This window comes from Pelophylax lessonae, assembly GCF_965119305.1.
Source record: "Pelophylax lessonae genome assembly, chromosome: 4".
Classification (NCBI taxonomy): Eukaryota; Metazoa; Chordata; class Amphibia; order Anura; family Ranidae; genus Pelophylax; species Pelophylax lessonae.
In genome coordinates this window covers 337,215,845-337,234,732 of record NC_138771.1, presented here as the reverse complement: position 1 = coordinate 337,234,732, position 18,888 = coordinate 337,215,845, and the positions used below count along the sequence as shown (strand labels likewise).

At 40.4% G+C, this 18,888-nt stretch overlaps 1 protein-coding gene across 1 annotated transcript in view; it reads right to left on the bottom strand.

Moving 5' to 3' along the window:
- Positions 1–1,836: 1,836 nt before the first annotated feature.
- Positions 1,837–18,888, bottom strand: part of NSG2 (neuronal vesicle trafficking associated 2) — a 175,361-nt gene continuing 158,309 nt past the window's right edge. The window contains exon 5 of the mRNA XM_082255564.1: positions 1,837–2,267. Within this exon, the coding sequence (XP_082111690.1) occupies positions 2,076–2,267 (192 nt within the window). The 3' untranslated portion in view covers positions 1,837–2,075. The remainder of the gene's footprint in view (positions 2,268–18,888) is intronic.

Below are 18,888 nucleotides of genomic sequence, written 5' to 3'. Positions count from 1 at the left end.
TCCAAGGTCGTTCATCCATCACTAGCCACAGGTAACAGCTGGTTGTGCGGATACGAACAATGGCTCCCCTCAGCCTGTCATTACTTAGTATAGTCCAACCACAATGTGTACACCGCTCAGGCAATTAATAGGTTTCTGACCACTGCAGGTCCTCACCCCGGCTCACCACCAAAAATGCAAATGAAGAAAGGAAGATGGTGGCACACCGCAGTGAAGTCAAAATATTAGGAGTTCTTTTTTTGTCACCATGCCAGACAAAAATACAGGAACATAGCTGACACATTTTACAGAAATCACTTGTGCTTACTCAGTATACACCTATCATCCCAGCCACAATAATCCACTGATTCTTGCCACTGGAATCTGATGCATGCATGCAATCGCTGATGTGAAGGAGGCCTTATAATGCTTAACGTAATCATGTATGCTATATTAATTAATTGTTTTCAATAAAGTCATACCTGTAAAAGAAGAGTTTACTTATTTTATATATACTGACTGTGCTAGCAAATGAAGGGAAAACAAAATTTCCACGTAGCTCTCACTGGTTTATTCTGCTGACCTCCATGCATTAGAAGATAGAGAAAGTCAGCAAGTGTAATCAGTGAGATCTGCGGGACCCAGGATCTGTTTATCATCCAAAGCTATGTTTTTTCAACCAACTTTCACCCAAAATTAACAAATATTTCCAAATAAATCCAAACAAAATTGTGTAAGTCTTAGGTGAAAAAATTGATTAACAGACAAATTTAATTTTAATGATTTTAATCATTCAATTTGATGTTAGTTAATATTAAATTGATTAACTGTTCCTATAAGCTGCTTGTGTCATCAAAACCTTGCTTCCTGACCATCCTTGCTCACCTTAAAATCCATATCAATGTTTCCTAAACTTGATTCAGTCATGTACCACTATCCCAATCTCTGCAGTGTCAAATGTAACTTTTGTCCCTTCCACCTACGTACATTGTAGGATTCCAGTTTGGACATTTCCACATACAAGCCAATACAAAAATGTTCTACCATGTGCCTTCTGCCAATGTCACCTGAGGCATCAATAAAAATACTCTTCAAAAGGTCAGTGTTGCACAAAATTTCTAGGCTCTGCAATGAGGGAAAATGCCATTATAAAAATGATAAAAGGCAAGTTATACTTGCCAGCATTTCTGGTTAATAGCAAGCTTTAAAAAAGGAATGAATTAAGAAAAAACCTTGGATTGCTGACAAATAAACATCAATCATACAGAAAAGTAGTAATATACAGTCATATTGATATGTTCTTCATGGTGCATACATCTTTGTGAGCGCAAATCCTATGAGTATATTTGGCTGTGAACAGCAGCACCTCAAACATCACTTTACTTGCATCAACACAAAAAGCCTGAAATTTACAACCCATCCAGAAGACTTTTACTTTGTTTAAAAGTCTTTTTATCTATCCTATTAGTATGCTATTAGGCTGCCTACTGCATATACCAATAACTAAGGAGGTATCAAAGGTTTACAGATACATCTTTCTATAAATCTTTATTAAATAATTCAAATCTACGTCAAATAGGTATTTTATTAATTTGGCCTATTGTATTCAGATTGGACTCAACTTTTCCAACTTCATTATTCCTGAAAATGTTCAACTGATGAAAAATATTTTTTCTCTAATGAGTAAAGCTTTCCCTAATGCACAATACAACTGTGTCCGTTCACAAAGAACAATGACAAACTATTATAAATGAGCACAAAGCAAAACATTCACCTGCATATGTCCTCATCATCTATCAACAGTAAAATCCATTAACTTAATTTGGCAAATGTTAAAAAAAAAAATTAGAAATTCCATTTGTATTTTTTTTTTTTTTTTACTATTTTTACATTGCAAGGTAACAATAAACATTAAACATGCCTTTGTACAAGGTTGTGACTTGGTTACAAATTAACAATAACAATGCACGGAAAAAGAAACTCTTTTTGTTTTGTTCTCAGTTAATAAACCCCGCAAGTTTGTTTTTGATTTTGCATTTTATCTGAGCTGTTCTTCGGACTCAAGAAGCAGGGAAGTCCCTTGTTCTCTTGACCTTCTAGTGACCTTCAGGTTTACTAGATTTGGCTTCATGATTAACGGATCCCGAAGAAAGCCACGGGGAGACGGATCTTGAACTTGTTTGCTTAGCCATGCTGTAGTGGCTGATTACAGTGTAAAACCTTCCCCGTGAGTTGGAATCCTGCGCAGAGTAGTAGGCATCCAAGGAGGATGGTATGCATCTCTTATGCTGAAAATACAAAGGAAAAGTAATATTTATTCTAAAAATAGAAAGAATTTACATTTTGAAAATGTAGTTGTACATTAATAAAGTACTGCTAGTTTGACTATTTGCTCATTATCAACTTTTGTCCAGTCTACCGTTGGTATAATATGCCTTTTTCTTAAGGCTTAAAGAGGTTGTAACCCTAAAAAAAAATAAAAAAGAGAGATCCTGTTCCCTTATAGCTGGTTAAACAGCACATTGCTTGTCCTGTCTAATCTGTCCCTCCCTAAGTTGTAAAAAACCTGGTTGATCCTGCCTGTTCCTGTGTCCCCCCTATGTAAAATGACTACGGTAATCATGGCTACTGATCCATGATTACCATGGACAGTTTACATGCCTCCGGCATCCCGCTCCTCTACTTTCTCCTTCTCTCCCCTCCCTCTCTGCCTGTCAGCTCCTATGTGTGTGTGAGTCTCCTCCGACCCTCTCCTCTCCTGCCGCTATTATTAGCTGGCAGTAAAGTTAAATAAAGATTACTGCCAGCCGCTCTGTTCTACTAAGTGATCCTACACTGGGTACATGTTATTATAAAATTGTCCTCGTAAATACCTTATCTCAGATCTTTTCTGGGCAGTCATGTGACCTTTGGCCACTCTCCTCCCCGATCTAAGAGCTACAGAGGGAGGGGCTGAGCAGAGAGCACAGCCATCACGTGACCTCCCAGCTGACGTCAGAGAGGGATCTAGGCCCCTCCCACTGTTGCCCTTGGATTGGAGGAGGAGAGTGGCCGGAGGTCACATGACCAACCAGAACCGATCTAAAATAAGATATTTACAGGGACAATTTTATAAACATGTACACAGTGTAAGATTGTTTAGTAGAACAGAGGGGCTGGCAGTAATCATTATTTGACTTTACAACCACCTTAACTCCAAGCTCACCTTCACTCTTGCACAGTTATACAGGCTCCTCTCCTGAACTGCAATTGCTTACTCTGTGGGTAATACCTAGGGCAGTCCGCATGCAACAGCAAACCTGAGTAGAGGGAGAGGGCTCCAGCATTCTGGGGATAAAGGAATGAATATAGATAAAAACCCATTTTGGGAGATGATTACAAAATGAGAAAACTCATTTTGGAAGTGAAAATGGTGCATAACGTCTGAGGAACATATGATTTCGCTCAGGCTCGGTGGAGGGCAGCTGATGAGAGTTGGATGAAAAACACACCCTCAACATAACCACGTCACTCTCATAGAGACCCTAACCCAGCTGACCTTCTCTGAGAAGCTGACAGGTCTGGGACACCATTGCACTGCACGGTAGTTTGCACTTCTGCCTGGGTAAGACAGTAGCCCGGTACAGCTTCTACCTTGCTATAGAGCACCATCATTCCACACCTGGATGCAGCCACACTGCCATAGAGCCCATACTGGTCAGCCTCAGACTCCATGAAAGTGAATATAGTCCAAAAGGTAGTGCCACAATATCCATAAGTCCCAAAGTGTATTCTTCATCACTCAGTAAACTGTGCTCCCATATGAAAAAGAAAAGCCTCAATCGCACAAATCGGCTGCTTACCAGATGATAATGACATCCTATTTATGGAAGGTCTCACTGGCCTGTAGCTTTAGTCCAGCCTAGGCCTCTGTTCCAATAGTGGGAAAGTTGAAGGGATCATTGCCCAACACTCATAGGAGACTCAATTAAAAGTACCCCAAAAGAAAGAAAGTTTCCATAGCATAAAATCCTTAAAACGTTTATAAACGAATATGGTTGCACTTACATATAATATGAAAACACACGCATGGATAAGCTGGCTGGCTCTGTACAACAGCCTGTCCTTCCAGGACTTAAGCAAATGCAGTGACGTCAGTACCTCACTCCTCTCTGACGCTCTTTGTCACAAGCGGACGTCGTCCTGGGGCACCTTGTCACCGACGCCGGCTTGTGACAAAACGTTTTGGGAGGAGTGACGTACTGATGTCACCACATTTGCTTAAGCCCCAGAAGGACAGGCTATTGTGCAGAGCCAGCCGGCTTTATCCATGCATGTGTTTTCATATTATATGTAAGTGCAACCATTTTCTAGGAGTCTAGTGCTTAGACCCCACACCTTGGATGAGCCCATGTTTTCCGCCAAGGTGACCTACTTGTATATCTATCCTGCTGGTCGTTGGGATCCTATCTACTGCTATAGCTACTGGTCTCCTAGTTTGACCCCTAATTGTGACAGATTCACTGAAGTAGTACAGTAATCATTGCTGTGATCCCTAACCACAGAGGGTCACTACTATGCACGGGCATAAATCAGAGAACGCATTACATTTTTCTCAATTGATGTAAAGATTTCTCTTATCGAACGAGTTGAAGAGGAGGAGACCATGACATCTTGATCCTGCCTCGCCCAATCAGAGACACCTTTGCATTCATTGAGAAGGCCTTCAGTGGGTCGTGCAGGCAACCCTCTGTGAATATTATGCAGCAGGACAGTCACATGGGATCAAAATGACAGCAACAATTACTATAGTAGTGATTCTCCACTTCCACATGGGTCTGCCAGGTATGGAATATGTATACTTACATAGGTCCAAGCTGGGAAGTTCAGCGGTTGTCATGGTTTTATATGCCAGGAATAAGCTGAAGAAGAATGATATCATTGCTCATATTTGGATGAATATTAAAAATGGCAAGAAACCTGTCCCCACATAAAACATGCCAAGTGCAAGAACTTTCTTATTGCTCAAACAGGTAAATAGTTGTTAAGTCTAAGTTCACTTTTGGAACATGTTACATGTTCCACCAATATGTAGGTTGGAACACATAACTTGTTCCAGCCCCTGCTTCCTCTCCCCAACCCCACTGCCCCATCAACCTTCCCCCCTGAAAAAGCGGGTGGGGGCTTTCTCCTCGCACCTGTTGTCACTTTTTAAAAACAGTGTGGCTGTGCATGGCTCCACCCACACAGCTGCATCAATCATTTACAGATTCCTGTAAATAAATAAAATACAAGTACCGTCTTCAACCGCAGCAGACATACTACTCCTCCTCTCCCACCTACATGAATTCAGTGGCTGCAGGAGGAAAATGAAGGGCATTCGTTCCTCTATATGCCGCCCCCTCTGCCCCTCCTATCCAGGTGTGTTTCCCTAGTCCCCCACCTTCCCTGGCAGTGCTGCCAGCTTTCCCCCTTTCTTGTCCTGCCGGCTGCTGCAGGGGATGTGTCAGGATGGAAAGCAGGGAAGGGGCCAGTAAATATGTAATTTACTGGCTTCTTCCTTTTCTGAATGGACACAGTGAGTGATCAGTACCAGTCACTCCTGTGTCCATTTATAACTGAATCATACGAAACTGTGTTTACTATGCTTCGGTTTGTGAATAAATGGGGAGCTATTCCTGTCCATTTATTCTGTGTCATTGAGGCTGCAGAGATGGAGATTGAGGGCTGTGTCCTCAATTTCCTTTCTCTGTCTCAAAGTAAAACATTAGAGGTCTGTTTAGACCCCTAATATTTCCCCAAAGCCCCCAAACGGGGCTCCTAAAAAATTGTAAAAAATAATAGGAACTAAAATTGCCAGGGGGCCTGGCCAGCAGGAAGGGGACCCACTGCAGAACACGTGAAAGGGTCCTGCTTCAGGACCATAATAAATGGCCCCATGATGGGAGTAAACGGCTTTGGAACCAGAGGAAAAAAGAGATTTAGCATACTCTATTGTATTTTATTAGAAAATACAATGATTCAGCAGCTCAAACCAGGCAAATTTACATGAAAATAGGTTGAGGGAATATCTGGCAAACCTGTATGGAAAATAGCATTCACCCATTTCTTAAAGGCCTTTTCCGCATGAAGTACAGATATTGCCTGTTAGGAAATTCTGAATATCAGGGAACACACCTGGCTGTGATTGTCCACTGTCACATGTTGATCAATATACCACTATAGGTTTTTTTTAAGGATAGCATAGCTAGGTTGAACTGGATGGACTATTGACTTTATTCAACCTCACCTACTATGTAACTATGTAAGAAACTGCACACCCATTTCTCTTCTTCTCTAACTACAACTTGAAACAGAACATCTTCAACATAGCCAGAGGAAAGGGGAGAAAGGGTAAGTGTCATTCCTCTATTCATTCTGGTATATTTCAGCTTGCACTATTGAGCTCTGTAAACAGACCATTTCAGCAAAACAGATAAAAATACCTCAGGAAACCAGTGGAAGGATGCTAGATCTCAAAACACTGGGTGGACATGAAACTTCTAAATATTTATTTTTTAACTTCATTACAGGCCAGTTCACAGTAGGAATCCCACAGGAACGTATGTGATTTAAGTGCAGAGCATTTTTAGCCCATTTATTTGAATGGGTGGAAATAGCACATTATTGCATAAAAAGTAATGCATGCACTACTTTTAAAAATGTGCTGTAACTGGTTTGCATGGTACTTTGGTGCCACGCGATCCGGTGCAAGCAAAAGCATGGCGTTTGCTATCTGTGTTTAGGGTGTTTTCGTCTTTCACTGTACACTGACACTCGCTGCAGATTGCAGACACAGCGCATTTTGAACAGGGTATGCAAAACACATTTTCTGCACCACGTTTCAGTGTAAACTAGCACTAGATTAAACAGTATTGTTTTTAGTTTATTAGATATAAATTAATACAGAATATATATATATATATATATATATATATATATATATATATATATATATATATATATAGAAAACCACTAAACATTTACTTTAACATAATTCTGTTTTATAACTTTTTTTTACTGTTCACAAGACAAAATATATGTAATGGTAATAAAATCTGTAATGTAATATGATATTAAAGAAGGAGAAGATCATTTTACTTACAACGGGATGGCTGTTTTAGATTTGGCTCCCATGGATATCAATCAGCATGTTGTTAAACATAAATGTCTTATAGGAAATCAATGGGAGCTTCTCCATTTCCCTTATTTCATTATATATTTTAAGTAGAAGGATGCAAAGATGAGATGAGCCATATAAAATCAGTAATGATCAGAACAGCAAGCGATCAATATTTTCATATCTGTGTACTGGGTACTTGCACAGTACAGTATGTTATGACTCACACTACATACAATTATATTATGTTACTATCATACATTATTGATTTTGTGTGTATTCCTTAATGAGCCTCTTCACTGCTATACCTCCATGAATACTTAGTAAACCTACAGATTTCCTGTATATCCATCTCTCCAGTGCCTGCGTTTAATGATTATGATAGTCATCAGTGTTTTTTATGCAAGTCTTAAAATGATTAGCTGTCTTACATTACTATCCCAGTGCTATTTTCTTTTTCATTCTGGGAATTGATACAGTTTGTTGCAAGAAACTAGTAAAACTACCACATTTATTCGAATAAAGTTCTTGAACGGTCAGTCCACCAAAAAATTATGTTTCTGTTACAGGCAGAATCTAGTGACTTAAGTAGCAAGCTGGCTTCATATATTGTATGATTTGGGGATTACAGTGGTAGGATCTTCAGGAGCATTGCTAGGATTCTGATGACCTGGAAACACCCTGGCGCACATTAGGGAGGGCTTAATGGTGGGGGTGACTTGAGGGGGAATGGTCAACGCTAGACCATTGATGCTAGAATGGCCTACCGAAGAAGTCAACTCTAGACGTAACGCGTATACAGAGCGGAGTCTGTCAGTCACATCAGATCAGCATCTGCTATCAACGCTGATATAGTCGGGACTACTGAAGTGCTGGGTTTGTAAGTGCAATATATCTTCTTTTAATAAATGTTACTTGTGGTTCATTCAGAGAGCACTAGATATCTTTATTCTCTCTTATACATCTATGCCAATCTGAACTGAGAGTGATTCACTGCCGATTCCGGGTTTAGCTGTTAGCCCAAAGTCTCCACTCATCCACCTGCTCTTGATCCCTGAGGGAAACAGCTCATACTGACCCACTGGTAGGTAACACAGGGGTCAGATAGGAAGGTGAGAAGATAGTGCGTATGGTGGTGGTGCAACACTGAGCATGGATTTCCAATTTTTCCGACAAGAGTTGAACACAACTGCAGTATATTACTATCACTCACAGACTATTGATCACGGATTGGAACACTGTTGGAGTGAATTGTGATTATTCACAGATTTTTTGTGTCACTTGAACTTTTCTTACTGATCTATTGGAGTGAACTTATAACGCTCACAGATTATAGTCTGAAGAAAGAAATTCCCCTATTGGTGGGACTTTTTGGGCACTCACGTATACACAAAAATTGTAAAAATTTTGTAATTTTATTGAAGAAAATTGTTACAAAATATAAAAGGCAAGTAGAATAGAATACATCACATGTGCAATAAAGAATGACCACACCAGTTCAGGGTGAAGACTCAAATCCCGACTAGTTTCGGAGTTTACAACAGATACTCCTTCTTCAGGGGGAGAGAGGAAACCCTGTGTGGTGGTATTCTATGCAGTGATGAAGAGCACTATATACTTGCGCACATAATGTTAAAATCAAGTGGTCTGCATGCTCCGCTGAATACAAACATTGGCTGTATCAAAGATGTAATTAGAGTGACGGTGCCTCTCAATTATATATTGTATCAGAGAGGGATTGTTATGGTATGTAGTGGATGGCCCCCGGAGAGCACCAGATAAAGACAACTGGATCCCAAGTATGGCTGATCAGCTTGTTCAGATGGCAATTGGCTTAGATACTGCTGAACAGTCCTCAATGTTCTCAGCGAGCGAGCAATGTTGCTCGCTCGCTGAGAACATTGAGGACTGTTCAGCAGTATCTAAGCCAATTGCCATCTGAACAAGCTGATCAGCCATACTTGGGATCCAGTTGTCTTTATCTGGTGCTCTCCGGGGGCCATCCACTACATACCATAACAATCCCTCTCTGATACAATATATAATTGAGAGGCACCGTCACTCTAATTACATCTTTGATACAGCCAATGTTTGTATTCAGCGGAGCATGCAGACCACTTGATTTTAACATTATGTGCGCAAGTATATAGTGCTCTTCATCACTGCATAGAATACCACCACACAGGGTTTCCTCTCTCCCCCTGAAGAAGGAGTATCTGTTGTAAACTCCGAAACTAGTCGGGATTTGAGTCTTCACCCTGAACTGGTGTGGTCATTCTTTATTGCACATGTGATGTATTCTATTCTACTTGCCTTTTATATTTTGTAACAATTTTCTTCAATAAAATTACAAAATTTTTACAATTTTTGTGTATACGTGAGTGCCCAAAAAGTCCCACCAATAGGGGAATTTCTTTCTTCAGATTTAGATTGGGATGTGGCACCATTATTAGTACCCAACACAGGCAACCTTCTCTCACAGATTATAGTGACACTTTGATTTTTTTGCACTATTGTTTAATAACATGTATTGATGAATTTTTCTCTGGTTGTGATTTAGAGTCGGTTCACACTATGGCGACACAACTTCGGGGGTGACTAGTGAAGTCACCGTGCACCGCGACTTTGGAGCGACTTGCACAGACTTCACGTAATGGAAGTCAATGCAAGTCGCTCCAACTTCGGTCAAAAGTAGTGCAAGAACCTTTTTCTAAGTTGGAGCGACTTGAGTCACTCCTATTAGAACAGTTCCCATAGCACAGAATGGAGCACGACTTGTCAGGCGACCAAGTCGAATGACAAGTCGCGGTAGTGTGAACCGGCAGTTAAGCACTTATTTATATGTGCACATGCGTAGTATTTATTAATTTTCATCATTAAGGTATAAGCACATCTTATCTTTTTTATGTATTTATATATTTATTTGATGTTTGGTTGATTATTCTATTCCCTATTTATTTATTTATTCACATATATATTCACCTTTTTGGACATAGGAGTCCTTTTTATATTTTTTTATCTGGCGCAACATTTTTTTCATTAAAAATTTGATGGTCAAATAGAGTCTAAGCTTTCTCAATGTATACACTAGGTACATATGCTGTAGTCCTTGCACCAACCAAATATGCTTTAATTACTGAGCGACAATTGACAGTCTCACAGATGCATATAAACCTGAGGTCACAGGATCATTGTTTGATAAAACTAAACACAAAAACGAAATTTTAAATATTACAGCTTACCAGTCAAATGTGGTGGCTACATTGGTTTTCTTTTTAGGCCTTTTTTCCTTGTTTTTTAGCTGGTAATCGGGCCAGTAACACATTTCCTGTCTTAGGGTGTGGAGGAGCAATGCAGTCACTTTTGGACAGCAGCATTGCCAATATGGTTAAATGGTGGTGTTAGATCTACTAGCATATTTAGATGAACTTGATTAACAATTTAAAGTTGACAATTTGTTAGCAGTTACAGTATTGTTTTTTTTTTCCTTTTTGTACATAGGTTTTACATAAGTAAATAACAGCTAAATAACAGTAAATATCAAGCTGTAGCTTTTGTTGTGGGGTGTATTTGAATGTATTCCTGCTGTTCTAATGATTGAACTGTGTAGCTATTCAGATAGTCCAGGCTGCCCATGATTGGAAGGGGGTTAAATGTGTCTAGACTGTTTCCCAGGCTTTATGAGTCCAACCCCCTGCTGCAAGCCACATAAATACCAGGGAAGGGCTCATACCACTCACTCTCTTCCACATGGGATTTACAGAGGAATAACTGCTGCAACAAGTAGTCTTACTGGGGCATGTGGCTCCCTCCTAGGTCACCTTGCTGGGATTCCCCCTGGAATTGGAACCTACTATTACTGGACTTTGCTTCTCTGAAAGGTATGAAGCTGGCAGCCTGCTTTAGTTAATTAGGGCTGGACTCTGTTTCACATGTGCTGTGCCGTTGAAGTGCTGTTGAGTTACTGACTCTTCAGTAAAGCTGTTAACTGTTTCTGTTAACTGTTACCTGTTGGCTGGCTGTTCACATAGTGCTGTATCGAAGCATAATAATGGAAAGTTGAGTGGAAAGAAAAAGTGTGGTAGCAAAAGGTGCACAAGCAAAAGGGATAACCGCAACCTTGAGAGGATTATGAAGCAAAGGCAATTCAAGAAATTGGGGGAAAATTCACAAGGAGTGGACAGCTGGTGGCAGTGCTTCAAGAGCCACCACACACAGACATATCCAGGACATGGACCACAACATTCTTTGTATCAAGCCACTCCTGAACCAGAGACAACATTCGAAGTGTCTTACCTGGGCTAAGGAGAAAAAGATGGTCAGTGGTCCAAAATCCTGTGGGCAGGTGCCAAGTCCTGCTGGAAAATTAAATCAGCATCTCCATTAGGCTGGTCAGCAGAGGGAAGCATGAAATGCTCTATAATTTCCAGGTAGAGGGCTGTGCTGACTTTGGACTTGATAAAACACAGTGGACCGATTGTGAAGAATTTCGGAGAATTTGGGAATAATTTGGGAGAGATGTTGCTCAGTGGTCCAAAGTTCTCTTTTCGGATGAAAGTCAATTTTGCATTTAATTTTGAAATCAAGGTACCCGGGTCTGGAGGAAGAGTGGAGAGGCACAGAATCCAAGTTGCATGAGGTCCAGTGTGAAGTTTTCACTGTCAGTTATGATTTGGGGAGCCATGTCATCTGCTGGACTGGTGTTGGTCCAGTATGTTTTATAAAACCAAAGCCAGTGCAGCTCTCTATCAGGAAATTCTAGAGCACTTCATGCTTCCCTTTGCTGACAAGCTTTATGAAAATGCTGATTTCATTTTCCAGCAGGACCTGGCACCTTCCCACACTGCCAAAAGTACCAATACCTGGTTTAATGGTCATGGTATCACTGTGCTTGAATGGCCAGCAAACTCGATTCACCTAAACCCTATAGAGAATCTGAGGGGTATTGTCAAGATCTGAGGGGTATTGTCAACAATGCAGATGAGGTGAAGGCCGCTAACAAAGCAACCTGGGCTTCCATACCACCTCAGCAGTTCACAGGCTGATCGCCTTCATGCCACGCTGCATTGATGCAGTAATAATTCAAAAGGATCCCCGACCAAGTACTGAGTGCATACTATACTGTACATGGACATACTTTTCAGTAATCCAACATTTCTATATTAAAAATATTTTTTTTTATTGGTCTTATGTAATATTCTAATTTTTTTGGAATACTGAATTTTGGGTTTTCACTAGCTGTAAGCCTTAATCATCCAAATTTAAAGAAATACATGGTTGAAATATATCACTCTGTGTGTAATGAATCTATATATGAGTTTCGCCTTTTTGAATTAAATTACTGAAATAAATGTACTTTTTGATGATATTCAAATTATTTGAGATGCACCTGTACAAAATGGGCTGGTGTAAAATAGCAAATGTACAGCGCAGCATACAGAATGAGGTAGAGTAAGGAACTTGGAGCAAATTTTACAGAATGATAGTGATGTGAAATTGGGTATGTGCAGCACAGTATACAAAATAAGGGTGTGTGGCATAAGGAATGTACATGGAGATGTGCAAAATGTTGCAACGTGGAATAGGGAATGTACGGTACAGTGTACAGAAAAAGGCTTGTAGCATGGGGAATTGTACAGCACAGTGTACAGAATATTCTCTGTGACATAGGGAATGTACATCGCAGTATGCAGAATGAGACTGTGGAGTTAAGTGTGTACAGACTAAGGCTGTTTGGCATAGGGAGTTTACAGCACAGCGTAGGTAAAAAGGCTATGTGAGATAGGGAATGTTCAGCACAATGTGTAAAAATAAGGCTGTGTGGAATAAGAATGTACAGCACAGTGCACAGATTAAAGCAGTGTTGCTTAGAGAATGTATAGAACAGTGCGCAGAATGAGGCACTGTGTAATAGGGAATGTATAGCGCAGTGTACATAAAGCTGTGTGGCATAGGAAAGGTACAATGCAAGGTATCACACACAGAGTAACACATTTAATATGTGTTTTGCTGTTTTTTCTTAATTTCACCCCAAGGCACTGTAGTGCCCCTGTGTTATAGTTCACCACAATGCACAGATGCAAATGCCCTGTGCCTTGCAGTTAACTTTTAAAAATAATGCAAGACCTATTTTTTTGTCCGTTGAGGTGCATTGACAGCCTCTTCAAAATTAATGAGCTGCCTTGAGAAACGCCACCGAGCACATGTAAAGATGTTGGGCTGAATCAAATAATCAAATACATACTACATTAAATTATTATCAATGTATATATTAGCATGTATGGTTTACAATCCTCGGATGCAAATGAACAATATGGCTTACCACTGTGGATCACTGATCTGCTCCCTCTTCATGTAGCTACAGCTCTAATGTATGCAAGATCCACAATATTCAGGAAGTCATTTTCTGAACCTGAAATGAGGTCCTCTTACAACTACTACTTCAACTATTGTCCAGTAAGCTGCCTGCCACTTGTTGGGTGCCTACAACTGCTGAGGTCTGGCAGCTGTCAGGAGTCTATTATCAACAACTACGGAACAACAACTTGTTTAAGCAATAACACTTACATCAGCTATAAGCATCGCTACATCACATACAGCGCAAAAGAAACACTGTCTGAGCTTTCTCCTGGCGTTCAGCCCCGTCCTGATGACGCTTATTATAGAGAAATGCGTTGGACGGGACCACACACATGATGTCATTACACACGCCAGAAGGAAGCACTGGCAGTGTTTGTGTTGCTGTATGTGATGCTTATGGCTGATGTAAGTCCTATTGCTTATACAAGTAAATCATTTGCCGATATTACTACACTATGAGAGCCCCTTCTATGTTCTATTTTCTGCAAGGAGTATTTACATCCAGGAGTTGAAAGGTGGCTTTTTTTCAAGGAGACCAGAATTTCAGTGGCTGGGGAGCATCAATACACTAGATGATTTCTGTGTGGCATCTGTCCATCTAGTAAGGAGCTTATTAACTCTTCTCTGGCAAAGCAGTTCTGTGGCTTGTTATTTTTCTCTGGTGACATCCTACCTCTATATGTTCACATAGAATCTAACTACTTTTGGGAACTTTTCCCTTGTAGCTTTGGAGTCAAATTTTCATATATTGGGACTTTTTCACTAAATTACTTATGTGGATTAAAATGCGATTGTTTGCACTTATTGTATTTATAAATTTCACTTTTTGATGTTTATTATTATAGCGCTTTATTATTGGGTTGGCACTTTATACAATTGATGAATTTTTAATTCATTTGTTTATGAATTTATTTATTTAAAGGGACATCACATCTTTATGTGGTTTTATTATATAATTTTACCTGCCATGGGATACTGTGGTTGTGTTGGTCATTACATTCTGCCCTTGGTACCATACTGGCAAAGTTGCTTTAAAATAACGATTTGTAATGATGACATTGAGAACTTGGGCTCCCAGCAAAAGATGTTGCTACATACTCCAGTGCTAGTGATGCCCATGTCCGTATTTCTCCCATCTATAGTTCTGGGTTGTGTTTCGATCCATCCTAGCATGCCACTCCTACCTAAGGGCATTTCTATCCTTTAGCCATGTCATTGCATGTGTTATTTGTTTTAATTACAAGCATATAATAGTTGCACTTACTAAAAATCAGTTTCACTCTTTAAATATCTATAAATCTGCCCAGACAAGTAGGACATGTGAATTATGGTAAGATTATTCATGAGATTGTAACCCAATAATAAAATTATCAAGTTGCAAAGCTAAATAGTACCATGACAAATTATTTTTCAGTTTTATTTAAAAAAAATTTTTTTTTAAAGTGCTGACATAATTCATGTGTTTTTGTATAGGCCACTTGACCAGTTGCTGTGGCAGATTGATGAACATAAAACTCTCAGATTACCCTAAGTAATTTATTTTTCTGTATCCGATGGTTCAAGAGAGAACCCTGTGCCAAATGAACTGTGTTTGTGTTTTGAGCAATTAGCCCCAGCTCTTGTCTCCACTCTGTAATAATTCACCTAAAGGGGATACAGGTTAGGTATTAACATAATAGAGAGCCTGCATGCTTATTGTTCCTTGCCACTGCCATACCAGCCTGTATTCTTGGGTGTGCTAAGCTGGGAAGGGAGGGGCATACATTATTATATTTAATAATAAAAAAAAAAACAGTGGATTGTTTTCTAATTTTCCTTAGACACATATCAGTTTTTTAATGAGCCATGTCCCACTCAGATCTCAGCTGTCAACTACAAGCTGTCAGCCTCAATGCCTGACAGTATTTGTAGGCCTTAATTCACAGTAAACTGTGAATTAATGATGCGGCCGTGACAGCAAGTACAGGGGAGCAGGTGGGAGAGGCTGCATATGCTGGAGCATGTTACATGTTCCACCCTAAAAATGGGTGAATGTTCCAAAGGTGGACTTATCATTTAAAATGGAATATATCTCAGTCCACATTGCTAAATTCACTGCTAAACGTCAACCTTCAAGGGTAAATCTAATTCCATGGAAAAAAAAAAATGATATATAAATATATATATATAAATGTATACAGTATATATATATATATATATATATATATATATATATATATATATATATATATAAGTCAAAGCAATAAACACAAACCAGGCACTCCCGGGGTTGTTCTGTTGTTAGCCAACTAATGGCTCAGTAAAGAGATTCGCACCCAGGGCAACCATAGGAAAAAATCCAATCCAGAAGTCAAAGCAATAATCACAAATCAGGCACTCCTGGGGTGCCTTTAGGGTGGAGAGATAGATATAAGCCTGTGAGGCTCCCCAGCGGTTTTTCTGCTGCTAGCCAACTAGCATAGGAAGGGTGCTGATACGGACAAAAGTATATGAGGAAGGCAGCGCATGAACCACACCGGGATGCAATGGATAAAGAAATCAGGTGAACATCCAGTATAGAAAGGGTTAACAGTTTATTGGTATTGATAACCGAAAAACAAAGTACATAAAATGCTTACATCCCCCTGGGCTGGAGTGGACAAGGGCACCTGGCAGCAAGCAACACAAGCGTGAGGAGGTCAGTCTCCCAGGACCTCTGAGCGGTGTGTGCACACAGCCGGAAACCAGCCGACACGAGGATGAAAGGACTCTGCTGTAGTTCCGGAGCGGTGACATCAGCCGGACAGGCGCCACTTGCGGGGAAACACCAGGAACCAGGGTGGAACACAAGCTATATGGATGCCATGACTACATGTTTTGCGCTATGCGCTTTATCAGGTCACGATGACTTGATAAAGCGCATAGCGCAAAAAAAATGTAGTCATTGCAACCAAATAGCTTGTGTTCCACCCTGGTTCCTGGTGTTTCCCCGCAAGTGGCGCCTGTCCGGCTGATGTCACAGCTCCGGAACTACAGCAGAGTCCTTTCATCCTTGCGCCGGCTGGTTTCCGGCTTTGTGCACACACCGCTCAGAGGTCTTGGAAGACTGACCTCCTCGAACTTGTGTTGCTGGCTGCCAGGTGCCCTTGTCCACTCCAGCCCAGGGGGATGAAAGCATTTCATGTACTTTGTTTTTCGGTTATCAATACCAATAATCTGTTAACCCTTTCTATACTGGATGATCACCTGATTTCTTTATCCATTGCATCCCGGTGTGAGTCATGTGCTGCCTTCCTCATATACTTTTATATATATATATACAGTATATATATATATATATATATATATATATATACACAGTATCTCACAAAAGCGAGCACACCCCTCACATTTATGTAAATATTTTATTATATCTTTTCATGGACAGCGCTGAAGAAATGAAACTTTGCTACAATGTAAAGTAGTGAGTGTACTGCTTGTAAAACAGTGTAAATTTGCTGTCCCTTAAAATAACTCAACACACAGCCATTAATGTCTAAACCGCTGGCAACAAAAGTGAGTTCACCCCTAAGTGCAAAATGTCCAAATTGGGCCCAAAGTGTCAATATTTTGTGTGGCCACCATTATTTTCCAGCACTGCCTCAACCCTCTTTGGCATGGAGTTGACCAAAGCTTCACCGGTTGCCACTGGAGTCCTTTTCCACTCCTCCACAATGACATCACAGATCTGGTGGATGTTAGAGACCTTGCTCTCCTCCATCTTCTGTTTGAGGATGCCCCACAGATGCTCAATAGGGTTTAGGTATGGCGACATGCGAGGATGCCCCACAGATGCTCAATAGGGTTTAGGTCTGGCGACATGCTTGGCCAGTCCATCACCTTTGCCCTCAGCTTCTTTAGCAAGGCAGTGGTCATCTTGGAGGTGTGTTTGGGGTCGATATCATGTTGGAATACTGCCCTGTAGCCCAGTCTCCGAAGGGACGGGATCATACTCTGCTTCAGTATGTCACAGTACATGTTGGCGTTCATGGTTCCCTCAATGAACTGTAGCTCCCCAATGCCGGCAGCACTCATGCAGCCCCAGACAATGACACTACCACCACCATGCTTGACTGTAGGCAAGAAACACTTTTCTTTGTACTCCTCACCTGGTAGTTGCCACACACGCTTGACACCATCTGAACCAAATACGTTTATCTTGGTCTCATCAGACCACAGGACATGGTTTCAATAATCCATGTCCTTAGTCGGCTTGTCTTCAGCAAACTGTTTGCAGGCTTTCTTGTGCATCATCTTTGGAAGAGGCTTCCTTCTGGGAAGACTTGAATGCAGACCAATTTGATGCAGTGTGCGGCGTATGGTCTGAGCACTGACAGGCTGACCCCCCACCCCTTCAACCTCTGCAATGCTGGCAGCACTCATACGACTATTTCCTAAAGACAACCTCTGGATATGATGCTGAGCATGTGCACTCAACCTCTTTGGTCAACCCATGGCGAGGCCTGTTCTGAGTGAAACCTGTCTTGTTAAACCGCTGTATAGTCTTGGCCACCGTGCTGCAGCTCAGTTTCTGGGTCTTGGCAAACTTCTTATAGCCCAGGCCATCTTTATGTAGAGCAACAAGTCTTTATTTCAGATACTCAGAGGTTTCTTTGCCATGAGGTGCCATGTTGAACTTCCAGGGACCAGTATGAGAGAGTGAGAGAGATAACACCAAATTTAACACACCTGCTCCCTATTCACACTTGAGACCTTGCAACACTAATGAGTCACATGACACCGGGGGGAAAATGGCTAATTGGGCCCAATTTGGACATTTTCACTTAGTGGTGTACTCACTTTTGTTGCCAGTGGTTTAGACATTAAGGCTGTGTGTTGAGTTATTTTGAGGGAACAGCAAATTTTCACTGGTATACAAGCTGTACACTCGCTACTTTACATTGTAGCAACGTGTAATTTCTTCAGTGTTGTCACATGAAAAGATGTAATAAAATATTTACAAAAATGGGAGGGGTGTACTTACTTTTGTGAGATTATATATATATATATATATATATATATATATATATATATATATATATACACATACAGTGTATATATACATACATACATACATACATGATTCCAAAAAAGTTGTGACACTGTACAAATTGTGAATAAAAACAGAATGCAATGATGTGGAAGTTTCAAATTTCAATATTTTATTCAGAATACAACATAGATGACATATCAAATGTTTAAACTGAGAAAATGTATAATTTTAAGGGAAAAATAAGTTGATTTTAAATTTCACCTTGGCATCAACACATCTCAAAAAAGTTGGGACAAGGCCATGTTTACCACTGTGTGGCATCCCCTCTTCTTTTTATAACAGTCTGCAAACATCTGGGGACTGAGGAGACAACTTGCTCAAGTTTAGGAATAGGAATTTT